The sequence below is a fragment of the Podarcis pityusensis genome (genome assembly GCF_964106645.2).
Source record: "Podarcis pityusensis genome assembly, chromosome: 10".
Lineage (NCBI taxonomy): Eukaryota > Metazoa > Chordata > Lepidosauria > Squamata > Lacertidae > Podarcis > Podarcis pityusensis.
Genome location: NC_138035.1, coordinates 56,066,971 through 56,079,712, shown reverse-complemented (window position 1 = coordinate 56,079,712; position 12,742 = coordinate 56,066,971). Strand labels below are relative to the sequence as shown.

The window sequence follows — 12,742 nt, the reverse complement described above, 5'->3', positions numbered from 1 at the left end:
AACTGCTAGGTTGGCAGGCGCTGGGACCGAATGACGGGCGCGCACCCTGCCGCGGGGATTCGAACCGCCGACCATGCGATCGGCAAGTCCTAGGCGCTGAGGTTTTACCCACAGCGCCACCCACGTCCCAGTGTAAGATTATTTACACTGAAAGAAAACAACTCTGGGTGCAAGTTTTTTCTTTTTTTATAATAATATTTATTAGCATTTTCATTTTCAGCAAACACCATACAATTTTTACATTTCTTATCATCACCTATATTTTGACTCTCTCAAGTCATTGACTTCCCCCCATCCCTCCAAACTGACTTTCTAGCTTCCAATCATAATTTCATCCACATTTCTCATTCCCCCTATCTACCTTTCTTTTTGCTTTGATATTCTTTTTAATTGTAAACAACATTCTACTTTTGACTAGCAAACATTTAAATCAGTCCTGTTAGTGTTGTAAAATGTTTACAATGCTCTTTCAAATACGTAATAAATTTACTTCAGTCTTTTTCAAACTGTTGGTCTCGCCGGTCTTGGATTTTTCCAGACTGTTTTGCCAGTTCTACATATTCAATCATCTTATTTTGCCATTCTTCTACTGTCGGAATTTCTTGCTGCTTCCATTTCTGGGCTAAAAGAATCCTTGCTGCTGTTTAGCATATAAAAATAGAGTATAGTCTTTCTTGAGAATCTCTTCTCCTAGAATACCTAGCAGGAAAGCTTCTGGTTTCTTATGAAAAGTGTTCTTAAACACTTTCTTAAGTTCATTATATATCATATCCCAGTATGCTTTCACCTTGGGACAAGTCCAACTATCTGTCTTCTTTGGCAATCACTTGTAGCCGAGTTAGATTGTCTTCCATAAACACGGTTTTAACAGTGGTTTTGGAAGATGCCTGTGCATGAATTTGTTTTTTGTGTGTAGATCAGTGCATGCTGACCAACGCACAGTCTTTGCAGTAAGACTCTATTCCGATGGCATGAGTATCACAATGACCAGTAGATTCTTATCTGCTGCATCCTTCACCCACCTTTCAGCCGTTGTAACATACTGCTTATTATCCGCCTGTTCTGCCATTGAGTACTTTTTGGATCATCCTTTGTCTAGCTCCTCCCCTTTGACCTTACCACCTTGGGTGACCCTGCTGGGAGCACGAGACTCCTGATGGCTTTGCTCACAAGGGTCATAGGAATGTGCAAGCCCACTCACCATGACAAGGTGATGATCCAGTGAATGAGTTCTCAATCAGTAGCAGCGGCGTAGCATGGGTTGTCAGCACCCGGGGCAAGGCAAGTAATTTGCGCCCCCTAACCCGGGGCAAGGCAAGTAATTTGCGCCCCCTAACCCCTAACCTGCCGCCACTGCCAGCTTCTTCTTGCTGCTGCCTGGGCTGGTCTGGTGTGGTTCTCTCCCGCGCTCAGCGCTGCGCTGGGCGGCCACTGCACTGTCCCTCCCCCAGATAGTCCCTCTCTCTCTCTCCGCACCGCACGCCTGGCACCCACCCCCTCCACAGTGGGCGGCGACCCAGCGGCTCGGATCGGATTCGCACAGCCAGCACTGCAGTGAGAGAGAGAGAGTGAGCCAGGTAGGGGCAGAGAGCTGCGAGTGCGAGCACGCCCCCCCCCCAGATGTTGCGCACGGTGCGGCCGGCCCCCCCTGCACCCCCCACGCTACGCCACTGATCAGTAGACCCTAGTGGGCTTATTTGGTGGTGAAGCAGTGCCCAGTGTCTGCATCTCGGGCCCCTTAGCAATGCTACCGCAATGGCATTGTGGGAAATTGAAATGATGAATAGACTTAAAGCATTGCTGACAGGACTGATGCATTTTTGCTTACCAGATCGAGACTTTTCACCACCAATGTGATGGTCGGAACTTGTGCCCAAGTAGCATTAAATGTTAATTGGGAGAAAAGTTACAGTCCCAAAGGCTTCATTTGTTCCTTTGTAACATTAGATGTGCAGCAGTCATATTCCCCAAGCTTGTCCTGGCAAGATGGCGTAAGCAAGAGCATCTGCACACTGCTGGCGACACCGTTGTTTCTTGCTATATGTAATGTTATGCCTTGTTTCCTCTTGAGGTGGTGATGATATGCCACTTGAAGGCAGACTGCATAGCCAATATCTCTGTAACGCTTCTACTGGGACTTAAGTGTGAATGCTTCGTATAGAATTAGGCTTTATTCATCTATTGGGATGTTCTTCTTTTTTAAAAAGCCCCATTAAAATGTACAACCCTTGTCCATTATTATAGGGCTTGCTCAAGAAATCAGTTGATGTTACTACCACTGGAAGGGCAAAATAAAACACTCCATAGTTTCAAATATTAAAATTTTGGTTCACATTAGAAGCTGGAGCATCCTACTGACTTTGCGTCTTCTTAAAATTGTTTACCTTTAGGTGTGCTTTGGAGTTTCAGGCCACTGCTTGTGTTGTTTCAAAAGAACTGAAATGTTTTCATCTTTCTGAGTTTGGAAATAATTCACACATGCCTGTACACCATTTGATATCTTATTGCTTGGTCACTCAACACAATGACTTTTAGCCATGAAAGCTCCATCGAAAAGCACTTGTATTTATAGTGATGAGAAGTGAGAAGGACAGGCGTCTTGGTGGTATTTGATCCATGGTGGGGTTTTTACACGAGCAGTGACTGCTTGATGCTGCTGTTATCAAGGAATGAGCATGCAAGTGTTCGTTTTAGTGAAACCTACTGCTTATGTACAGCATATTGCGTTGTGAAGTTGCTTTCCTTCTTCAAAGAGGTCCAAAACCAATCATCTGCTCTCTCTCCAGTTCAAAGGAAAAATGCCTCCTCCGTGTGATCCAGTGTGCAAGATCATAGATTGGATTCTCGCAGTCTGGCACCAACTCAATTCATGTTTATCACGGCTTGGTGCACCTGAAGCACTTGTGGGACCGAAGCATTTTCTGTCTTGTCCGGTGGTGCCTGGTCACAGCCACACAACAGTGAAGTAAGTCTTGTTGTTTATTCTTCATTAATGATACAGGGCAGCAGTGACATCCTTAAAATACTTACTTCTCCAGTACATCACTGTAATCTGTTCTAGCGCGACTAATTCACATTCATAGAGTTTCCCAGTCTTTCTCCCATGGCTGCACTCTCTCTTAATTTTGTGTTACACCGTGCCTTCTTGGCAGCCATTTTGCGACTGGCACCCACAGCTCTTTCTCAAAATTCAAAATGTACCTGCTGCTTCAGAAAGGTTGGCAAGCCCTGATGTACTGCTTAATTACAATCATGTACAACACACAGCAGAATAACTTATTTCTTTTAAAAAAAATAGTTGCAGCACCACCGTGTAGACATTTACTTGGTTACAGATGCTGAATTTATTCGTTTACTTTTTATTTCATTCCGACAATCATGATGATGCTATGATGTAAGTGAGTTTCTTAAATGCTCGTGGCTATTTTCTCTTTTTTTTTTTTATTAGAGCTAGCAAACTCTTTGGTTAGTTAGTTTTTTGATATAACATATCAGGAATATATAAGGAGTTGCAAAGCATGCAATGGCAGTAGTGGGGAAAAGTAATTGTGTGCTTCACAACTGCAGTAATACACACTGGGCCTCCATTAGACTATTAAATCCAGGGGCTAAAATTACATTTTATGTCTTTGATTATGATTACATGACACACTTGTCTCATAGAAAGGGAGGTTCAAGTTCTTGGTACTTGGACGTTTTGGCTCCCAAACCCAGAAGTGAGTGTTCCGGTTTGCAAACGTTTTTTGGAAGCCAGACATCTGACGCGGCTTCCATGGCTTCCAACTGAGTGCAGGAAGCTCCTACAGCCAATCGGAAGCCGCGCCTTGGTTTTCGAACCATTTTGGGAGTCGAACGGATTCCCAGAATGGATTAAGTTCAACAACCAAGGTACAACTGTTCAAGACAGCAATGGTTTGCTGTCCAGGTGTCTTTCTCAGGATTTGTAGGAGCTCTCTGTGGTCTCAGGAAGAGCTATTTTATATCACCTGATATTATTTTTTTACCAACATGCAAGGGACTGAATATAGGATCTTCTGAACTCAAAGCATGCATTCTGCCTCTAAGCTATTGCCCCATACCAGAAGAGGGAATTTCAACAGCTTCTCATGCAAGGATGAAAAAAGCTGTAGCTACAATGTTCATGCCTTAGTGCTATTTGTTTTCCCTCTGTGCTCCAAGGTGGATGTCCAAGTTATGGAATTCTGTTATTGCTCCCCGAGTTCAAGAAGCAATTCTCTCCAGAGCTTCACTGAAAAGACCATCCGCACTGGGACAGATGGCAGTCAAGAAAAGTCCGAGCCAAGGGCAACAGGCTGTGGTGAAAGCTGCGCTCAGCATCCTCTTAAATAAAGCTGTTCTGCATGGATGTCCTCTTCCCAGAGCAGGTGGGAAATAGTAAATGGGTTGATTGCTAGATTCAAACGTCCAGGAAGGAAACTGAAGGCTATAACCCAGCAATCCTAGAAGACATTGATAGCACCCACTAACTACCACATCTCAGGCATGGTTTCAAGAAACGTGTTTTGGAGTGATCAGAATAGCTTAAGCAAGTAAAAAACAAACTTCTGTTGCTTGCCTGTCTGATCACTGATCACGTAATGTTAAACTAGAACTGAGGGAGACATTTCTCCATGAGTTCATCTCTCGGCACTGTTATGTTGTGAACTGCCCTGAGATGTACAGATGAAGAGTGGTATATTTCTTCTTCTTCTTCTTCTTCTTCTTCTTCTTCTTCTTCTTCTTCTTATTATTATGTGCTACAACCACATAGGTATGGTCAATTGCATGGGTCTTTCCCATGGAGTTTGAGCACTAGATATTTTTATTTTGCAAGGAGTCTGACATGTTCACAGATGTAGATAAATTCTCTATTTTTCTTATTTTTGTTGTGGCCAAGTGTTTGAATATATTGCTCATGGTTCTCTTTATTGGTCCAGGCACTGCAGCTCTCTCCTTTCTGGCTACGAGGGCCTGAATCTCTATTTTTGCATTCATCTCGGCTCTTTCTCTCTCATGCAATCATCACACACACAGTTTCTGCCCCTGGTGCTTCCTGTGTCATTTGCTTGTGTGTTTCTTTGTGAAACCAGAGGTAGTTCATTTTTACATTGGGGCCCATGATTTATTTCTGGTTGAGCAATTAGGTAGCCCACGATTGTAACAGATCTAGTGCTTACTGCTGAGCCCACAAAACCAATCAATTAAGTCTCAAAAACCTATAACATTTCATTGTTCGACCTCTTTATTCATCCTTGCAATCACAGCAAATCTTCCAGTTCCATAAAACCATGGTGGTTTTTTAAAAAAAGCTTAGCTGATGCACTTTTAGACAAAGGCATTTGGCATCACATTATAATATGTCAGGTCTTGAATTATCACCACCACGGCTTATTTTGTTCTCAATGTTTCAGAGCTGGATCGGTACATTGCTGATTTCAAAGGAGGAAACTTCCCCCTCTCTATGGTGTCAAACTACAAGAATTGCCCCAAGAAAAGAGGAGAAAGCATCGCTTGGAGAAAAGTGAGCACCAGTCCTCGTAAGAAATCAGGCCAATTGTCAGCCCAGTCCTGGAGTAGGAAAGAGGAGAATGCAGAAGGTAATGGCTAATGGGAATGAAAGGCCCTGGGGACCTCATAGGCACTGCAGAGATGGGCCAGGAAATTCTGTTTAATGTGAATGTTCTGTCCTTTAACCGTTCAGTCAGGGCTCTTTCATTTCTGAGTTGTTGTTGTTGTTGTTGTTGGTGGTGTTGTTTACCAACGATATGCATAATCCACTCACCACCGCTGAAGTGCAACTTCTCTTTAACCCTGCTAAAACAGATACAGTGGATGCTCGGGTTGCAAACATGATCCACGCGGGATGCACTTTCGCAACCCGCAGCATTTGCAACCTGCAGCAGCACATCTGCACACACGCGGGTTGCGATTCGGTGCTTCTGTGCATGCGCAAATGCCGAAACCCGGAAGTAACCCGTTCTGGTACTTCTGGGTTTCGGCGGGTGCATAACCCAAAAAAACGCAGCCTGAAGCGCCTGTAACCCGAGGTATGACTGTACAGTGGTACCTCGGGTTACAGACGCTTCAGGTTACAGACTCCGATAACCCAGAAATAGTACCTCGGGTTAAGAACTTTGCTTCAGGATGAGAACAGAAATCGCGTGGCGGTGGCAGGAGGCCCCATTAGCTAAAGTGGTGCTTCAGGTTAAGAACAGTTTTAGGTTAAGAACGGACCTCCAGAACGAATTAAGTTCTTAACCCGAGGTACCACTGTACAGGATTGGCACCACTGGTGCTTCATGGATTACTCCCACCGACTGTATGTGTGTGTCAATACTTCTCATCCTTCGTCTTGTGTAGGTGTCAAGTCAAAGAACATATTGCAGGAAAATGGGAACAAAATGGCTTCTCTAACAAAAAAGTAAGTTGCTTTCAGAGGGGGACTGGAAAATTATTAGGCAATGATAAAATTAAATAACTGAATTCTGTAATAACCCAGTACTGTACATTTTTATGTGTCCCGGTCCGTTTTCTAGGAAATTTTAGATAATTGTTTGTTCTGAGGTCAGTAAGCCTGTCGTGTGAGATGAGGTGGGCATCATTGCCCTCCCCTCCCCCAATTACATAGGAAATGGGAGAATATGCAGACAATAATATTCACTTTAAATTACTCTGGCTGGATGTCGTAGCCAAAATATCAAACCATGTGCAGATGGCAAACACAAAGCTGCCAAGTCACAACCTGCCAAAATGCCACAAAGGTTAGAAAGCACAAGTGCTGCAGAACTGCAGTTGAGGTTGTCACAGCCTCAACATGTTTTGTTAAAAAGATAAAAGTGGTTGAGAGCAATGTGCAGGGTTGGTGCGCCCATGAAGCAAGGTGAGGCAACCGCTTCAGGTGGCAAGGATCCACCAGGGCAGCAGATCCCAATGTCGATCTCTCTCTCTCGTTCCTGATGTTCCTGATCATCCATCACCCCATTTTCCTGAATGACAGGGAGGTGCCTCAGGTGTCAAAATGTCTTGAGCTGGTCCTGGCAATGTGCATGTGAGTGCTATTGGACACATGCCTGGTCTTCAGGAACATTCTATAACGTTCCTGGCTTATACGAAACAGAACAGCCTACACACTTGCTTTCGAATAGTTCACAGGAATGAATTCCCATCTGTTTTAGTTTGCAGAATGGCAGTCCTTAAGCCAGTGTGATAGTTTCTAAAAATTCTGCTGTCCATTCTATATACTGTTGAGCAAATGGTCAAAGGCACAGATTAACTGAACGAGACTCAAATCAAGTTTAGTTTTACTTCTCCAGAGGATTTGCAGCTTTGGGAAAACACTTTACATATATAAATTATCTGTTGTTTCAGCAGATTGTGACTCACTCCTATGTAAATGTTTGAAATGCCTCTGTTAAAAAATATTGTGCTTGCATTCATGTTTGATGATATGAAAGGTCTGTCTGCCGTGTTTAATGGTTGTCATCGTTTAATGTTGCATGTGTGAACTTGCTCGCACATTATACTAGAAAAGGCCATTTCTCCCTTGTAGATTAGTAAGGAAATGCCCGTGTAGCAGGGAAGGTTAATTAAACCACTCATAGAATTAATATGCAACCCAGATATATTTTGAGTAGACCCTAAACTCTCAATTTTAAAATCTCACCTTTCCTAGGCAACAGTGTCAAGAATGATTTTTTTAAATGTAGAATAAATTAAATTGGCTTTTATTTTGTTTTCCTAGACGTCTAGAAGATGACCCACTAAGTGTGTTAAACCTGGAGCAGAGGCTATCGGTTGGTTCTGATGATGAAGTAGACCTTGTGCAGGAGCTTCAGAGCATATGTTTAAGCAAATCGGAATCTGACATAAGCAAGGTAACTGCAGTCTACATCTCTTCATGTAATCGGCCTGTCCGTTTCCTCTGGTTCCATCCATGCTTCATTCCAACACGTCACAATTTTCTCCCATTCTCAGGAAAACATTCATAGACTCATCCATCTCTCTAAGTGCCTTCCTTTTCTGTTTCTACCCAGTGTTGTCGCCAAACTCCTTCAGTCGACTGCTTACTCCCACTTTTCATTTATTTATTCCATTTCAAAATTTTAAAATGCTTATAATTACATAAATAAAAAATAAGTCTGGATTTAATTAGAACACTTGCAGAATTACAATTTCAAAATGTCTGCAAAATGGCTTATTCTCACTTCTTTCTCCTCCAACTCCTCTCCTGCTCTCTATTTAAAGTGCCCTCAGCAGATGATTTCCTCACAGCCAAATTCAAAGGTTTTTGTCCTCATCTTGCCAGATTCCCTTCTTGCCATAGTTTCTGTCCTCAACTGGGTCTCTTCCTGCCTGACCAATCTCTCGTTTCTCTGTTCCCTGTTTCCATTAGAATCTGTCTCAGTGATATATTGTTGTTCCCAATCCTAGGTTATTTCATCAGATCCCATGGCTTTCATATTGCCTATATGATGGTACCCAATTTTGTCTCCCTATCCCAGACCAAGATCCCCCTCCATTCATTCCTCAGTTCTTAAGTACTTCTCTGACATTGCTGCTTATATGTTCCATCGCCTTCTCAAACTCATTCCTATGTTTCCTTTCCTCATATACTCTGTATTAGAGGTTTGCATCTCTGTGTCCATTGAGAATATCACCACCTACCTCATTGGATAGACACATCTGTTCCACATTGCAACCAAGTCACTTCAATTTCACCTGTTTTAACATTGTAAAAATATAGCCTTTTCTGCTTTGTCAGCAAATATTCAGAGTTGTGGTCTTGTCATCTCCCATTCTGAAAGCTGCAACCTTCTCTCCCCTCTTCCTACACCCACCCTATACCAATGCTCTACCACCAAACAAGTCATCTGTTTTATTGCTCAGACCACCTGACAGCTGTCCTTAATTCCTACACCGTCTTTCAGCCTAGGATCCATCACAAAATCCTCATCTGTACTTTCGAAGTTCCCTGTGGCTTTGCATCTTCTTATCCTGGCATCCTTTCCACCCAAAACTCCTGCTGGTGTTCAGGTCCATCATCTGTCCGAACATCTCCTTCCCTTTCCCTTTCTCACTCTGCCCCTTATGTCTGAAACTTGTTTTCAAAAATGGCTGCAAGTTGTTGCCTCTCTCTTCCATTAACTCTCTCCTTGAAACTCACATTTTCCATGAAGTTTTTGGTGCATGCCCTTATTTATTTACACAAATATTTATAGACCGCTATTTCATAGGGGAGTAACTCATTATGTAGAAGTTCCATCATCATATGGAAAGTTCCCTTGCCGCCTCCAATAATGTCCGGTTGGTGTCCTGTAGACATTATTGGATGTACTGTGGTGCTGCATAAGTTGTATCTAATCACAGAAGACATAGTGTATAGACTGCAGCTTGGCAACACTCTTTTCAACTCTGGAAACCTTTATAATATGTTTACAGAGTGTATTACCAAGGTTTAAGAGGTTTACCAAAGCAGATTAACAATGATACACAGAGCATTGCTTAAAAACATACAGTGGTACCTCAGATTACATACGCTTCAGGTTACAGACTCCGCTAACCCAGAAATAGTGCTTCAGGTTAAGAACTTTGCTTCAGGATAAGAACAGAAATTGGGCTCCAGCGGTGCGGCAGCAGCAGGAGGCCCCATTAGCTAAAGTGGTGCTTCAGGTTAAGAACAGTTTCAGGTTAAGAACGGACCTGCGGAACGAATTAAGTACTTAACCCGAGGTACCACTGTATATCAGTTTTTGTATATGCGAGTGAGATTTCCCTCTGACTTCATAATCTTATCTCTGTTGTCGCTATTGGTCTATTGATCATGGGAAGCTAGTGTAGACTTAATGAGGGGTATAGGCATATCCCTGTTTTGACTTCTAACTCTTGACTTTTTCCATCCCTCCTTCCTCACCAAACCTTATACAGATAGTAGATTCAAAGGATGAGCTGGTGATGATGATTAATGCTTCTCAGAAGGATCCTGTATTTTCAGCAAACGTCATTAAGGCCAAAACTTCAGCATCACAGCAGGTTTGTGACGAGCTGTGATAACGTGGCATAAGTATGTCTTTGTATGTCCATAACCTAAGCCTAGAGTCGTTTGTTAGATTCAGGGCATACTGAGCACAGTCACTGCATGGTTGCCAAGGCTCTTTATATTGTGTTGTCCTTGTGGAAGTGAAGTTTCACCATGAGAGAAGGCAGAGAACGACAGAGATAGGCACAAGATGGGCAAGAGAGACTGATGCGCATGAAATATGAGCACAAAGGTGGAGAGAGAGAGAGAGAGAGAGAGAGAGAGAGAGAATGAATGAAGCAGATATGCAGGCTAGACATTATCCTATGGACCACTGGTTGCCATGGGAAGATGTTAAAATATTTCAGATTTTTGAAAACAAAAATCAGATGAGGTGTTGTGTTTGACACCTCCATTGTCCAGAAATTCAATTTTGCTTTTGCATTCGCGTTAGAGTTTTATTTTTGTTGAGCTACCTGGTCATTTACAGAAATAGTGAATACATACTTATGCATTTATTTAAAGTGTTTTTGCCCTGCTCTTTGGCCAAAAAGGCTCCCAGAGCAGCTTACAAGATCAGAGAGAAGATAACCGTTGCCTTCAGGATGATAATCTAAAAACACCACACACTTGGAAAAGGGGATGACGAGGGAGGAGGAGGAGAATGGCAAGCTCAGGCAGTTATTACAATGACTATGTGGGATGAGAATAGTTTCAGAAGCCTAATGAAATGGCTGCTGCTAGGGAGAACCAAAGGCAGCTGGCATCTCAACGGAGGCAACAGCCTTGCTTCACCTCTCTCTCTCTCTGCTGTGCAGCTTGATAGAATTATACAACTTTTTACTGCGGCTATTTATCATTTATGAAGAACTTCCAGGGTGCACAGGATTTCAAAGTCTCTTGCTTTATTTATATAAACATCCTCCGAAGTAAGGAGAAAAATTAAAAATTGAGCCCTGCAAATGGGATGTGTTGCCCAAAGGACCCAGCGAGAATAGATCCTTCCCCCAGTCGGATGTGCTGTCTCCAGTTAAGCGTTTTAGGTTGCAATCCCATATTTACTTATTTAAGAACCGTGGAAGCCAGTTGGGCTTTCTTCTGTGTACAGGTTCATACTGTTGTTCTCCTACAGTGCACAAACAGAAGTGGTAAGCTATCAACGATACACCATGGAAAACCCCAAAAGATTGTTGCTTACTCCCCTGCTGCACAATTTGAAAATCTTTGTGGTTTCCCAGCCTATTGATGCTCAGTGGCGCTGTAGGTTAAACCACAGAGCCTAGGACTTGCCAATCAGAAGGTCGGCGGTTTGAATCCCTGCAGTGGGGTGAGCTCCCGTTGCTTGGTTCCCGCTCCTGCCCGCCTAGCAGTTCGAAAGCACGTCAAAGTGCAAGTAGATAAACAGGTTCCGCTCCAGTGGGAAGGTAAACGGCATTTCCGTGCACTGCTGTGGTTCGCCAGAAGCAGCTTAGTCATGCTGGCCACATGACCCAGAAGCTGTATGCCGGCTCCCTCGGCCAATAAAGCGAGATGAGCGCTGCAACCCCAGAGTCGTCCGCAACTGGATCTAACGGTCGGGGTCCCCTTTACCTTTACCATGGATGAGGGGCAAAGTTTCTTAAACATCTGGCAACCAGGTTGGGCGCATTGAAAGAGCACATTTAGTTGTTTTATTTTCCTAATTTATGAATATTATTTCACACGAGTCTCAAGGCGATTCGCAAACATGCTGTAACACAGCTTGCCATACGGAAACCCGACAAAAGATGAGTTTATATAACCTTTTCCTTCAGCTGGAAAAGCGTACCATATACCATATCAGATTACAGCAGAAGTGGTCATATGACTGATATTTTTAAATCTATTCTTGTACAGCCGTACCTTGGAAGTCGAACGGAATCCGTTCCGGAAATCCGTTCGACTTCCAAAACATTCAGAAGCCAAAGTGCGACTTCTGATAGGCTGCAGAAAGCTCCTGCAGCCAATCAGAAGCCGCAGAAGCCCCATCGGACGTTTGGCTTCCAAAAAAATGTTCGCAAACTGGAACAGTCACTTCTGGGTTCGTGGCGTTCAGGAACCAAAACGTTCGGGAATTAAGCTGTTCCAAAGTGAAGATACGGCTGTACTTGCATGTTAATGTGGGGTGGGATTCACAGCCTCATCAGTGGAAGCCCCTTGCAAGGACTTCCATTTGCACCGTGGTGCTAAAATCCATCTCTACACTGCCCCATGCACCACCCAATTGGCTTGGGGTAGGGGGTCATAAAACCCCCAGAACAGTACACAGGGCAGGGAGAGCGGGAATCAATCTCTCTAGCAACCTGGAATGCTCGTGCAGACAGAAAAATTGGAAGACCACAACACAGCACTGTATACCGTAAATCTTTGCCACATTTTCAGTAGGATATGAACAGAGGCTTAGGGAATGGGTGGGCTTTGTTGAATTGGTGGGTGGGCTGTGTGAACTGCTGAGCTATTAACGCGAGTGAAACCTCCCTCGACAAACGTGGCATTCTTCACCGCTGTTGCTGTGTACCTTTAGCACTGGGGATTGTGTGTACTTGTTTGTGTGTTGCTATCCCATACCTATTCGTTACTTGCCTTTCAGTGGCATAATAATCAGAATGAAGTACTTTCACTTGCATTTGAAATGAGCCCCATACCCTAGAAGATTTTTTTTCTTTTAAAAAAAGAAAGATTTGTGACACCCACACAAAACACAGCCCA

General features: G+C 43.4%; 1 protein-coding gene across 1 annotated transcript in view; it reads left to right on the top strand.

The window, feature by feature from the left end:
- The window catches only part of CTTNBP2 (cortactin binding protein 2), a 126,084-nt gene that overhangs the window by 107,048 nt on the left and 6,294 nt on the right, over positions 1-12,742 (top strand). The window contains 6 exon segments of the mRNA XM_081023454.1: positions 2,787-2,965; positions 4,180-4,385; positions 5,412-5,597; positions 6,361-6,421; positions 7,742-7,874; positions 9,925-10,029. Coding sequence (XP_080879580.1) covers positions 2,787-2,965; positions 4,180-4,385; positions 5,412-5,597; positions 6,361-6,421; positions 7,742-7,874; positions 9,925-10,029 — 870 coding nt within the window.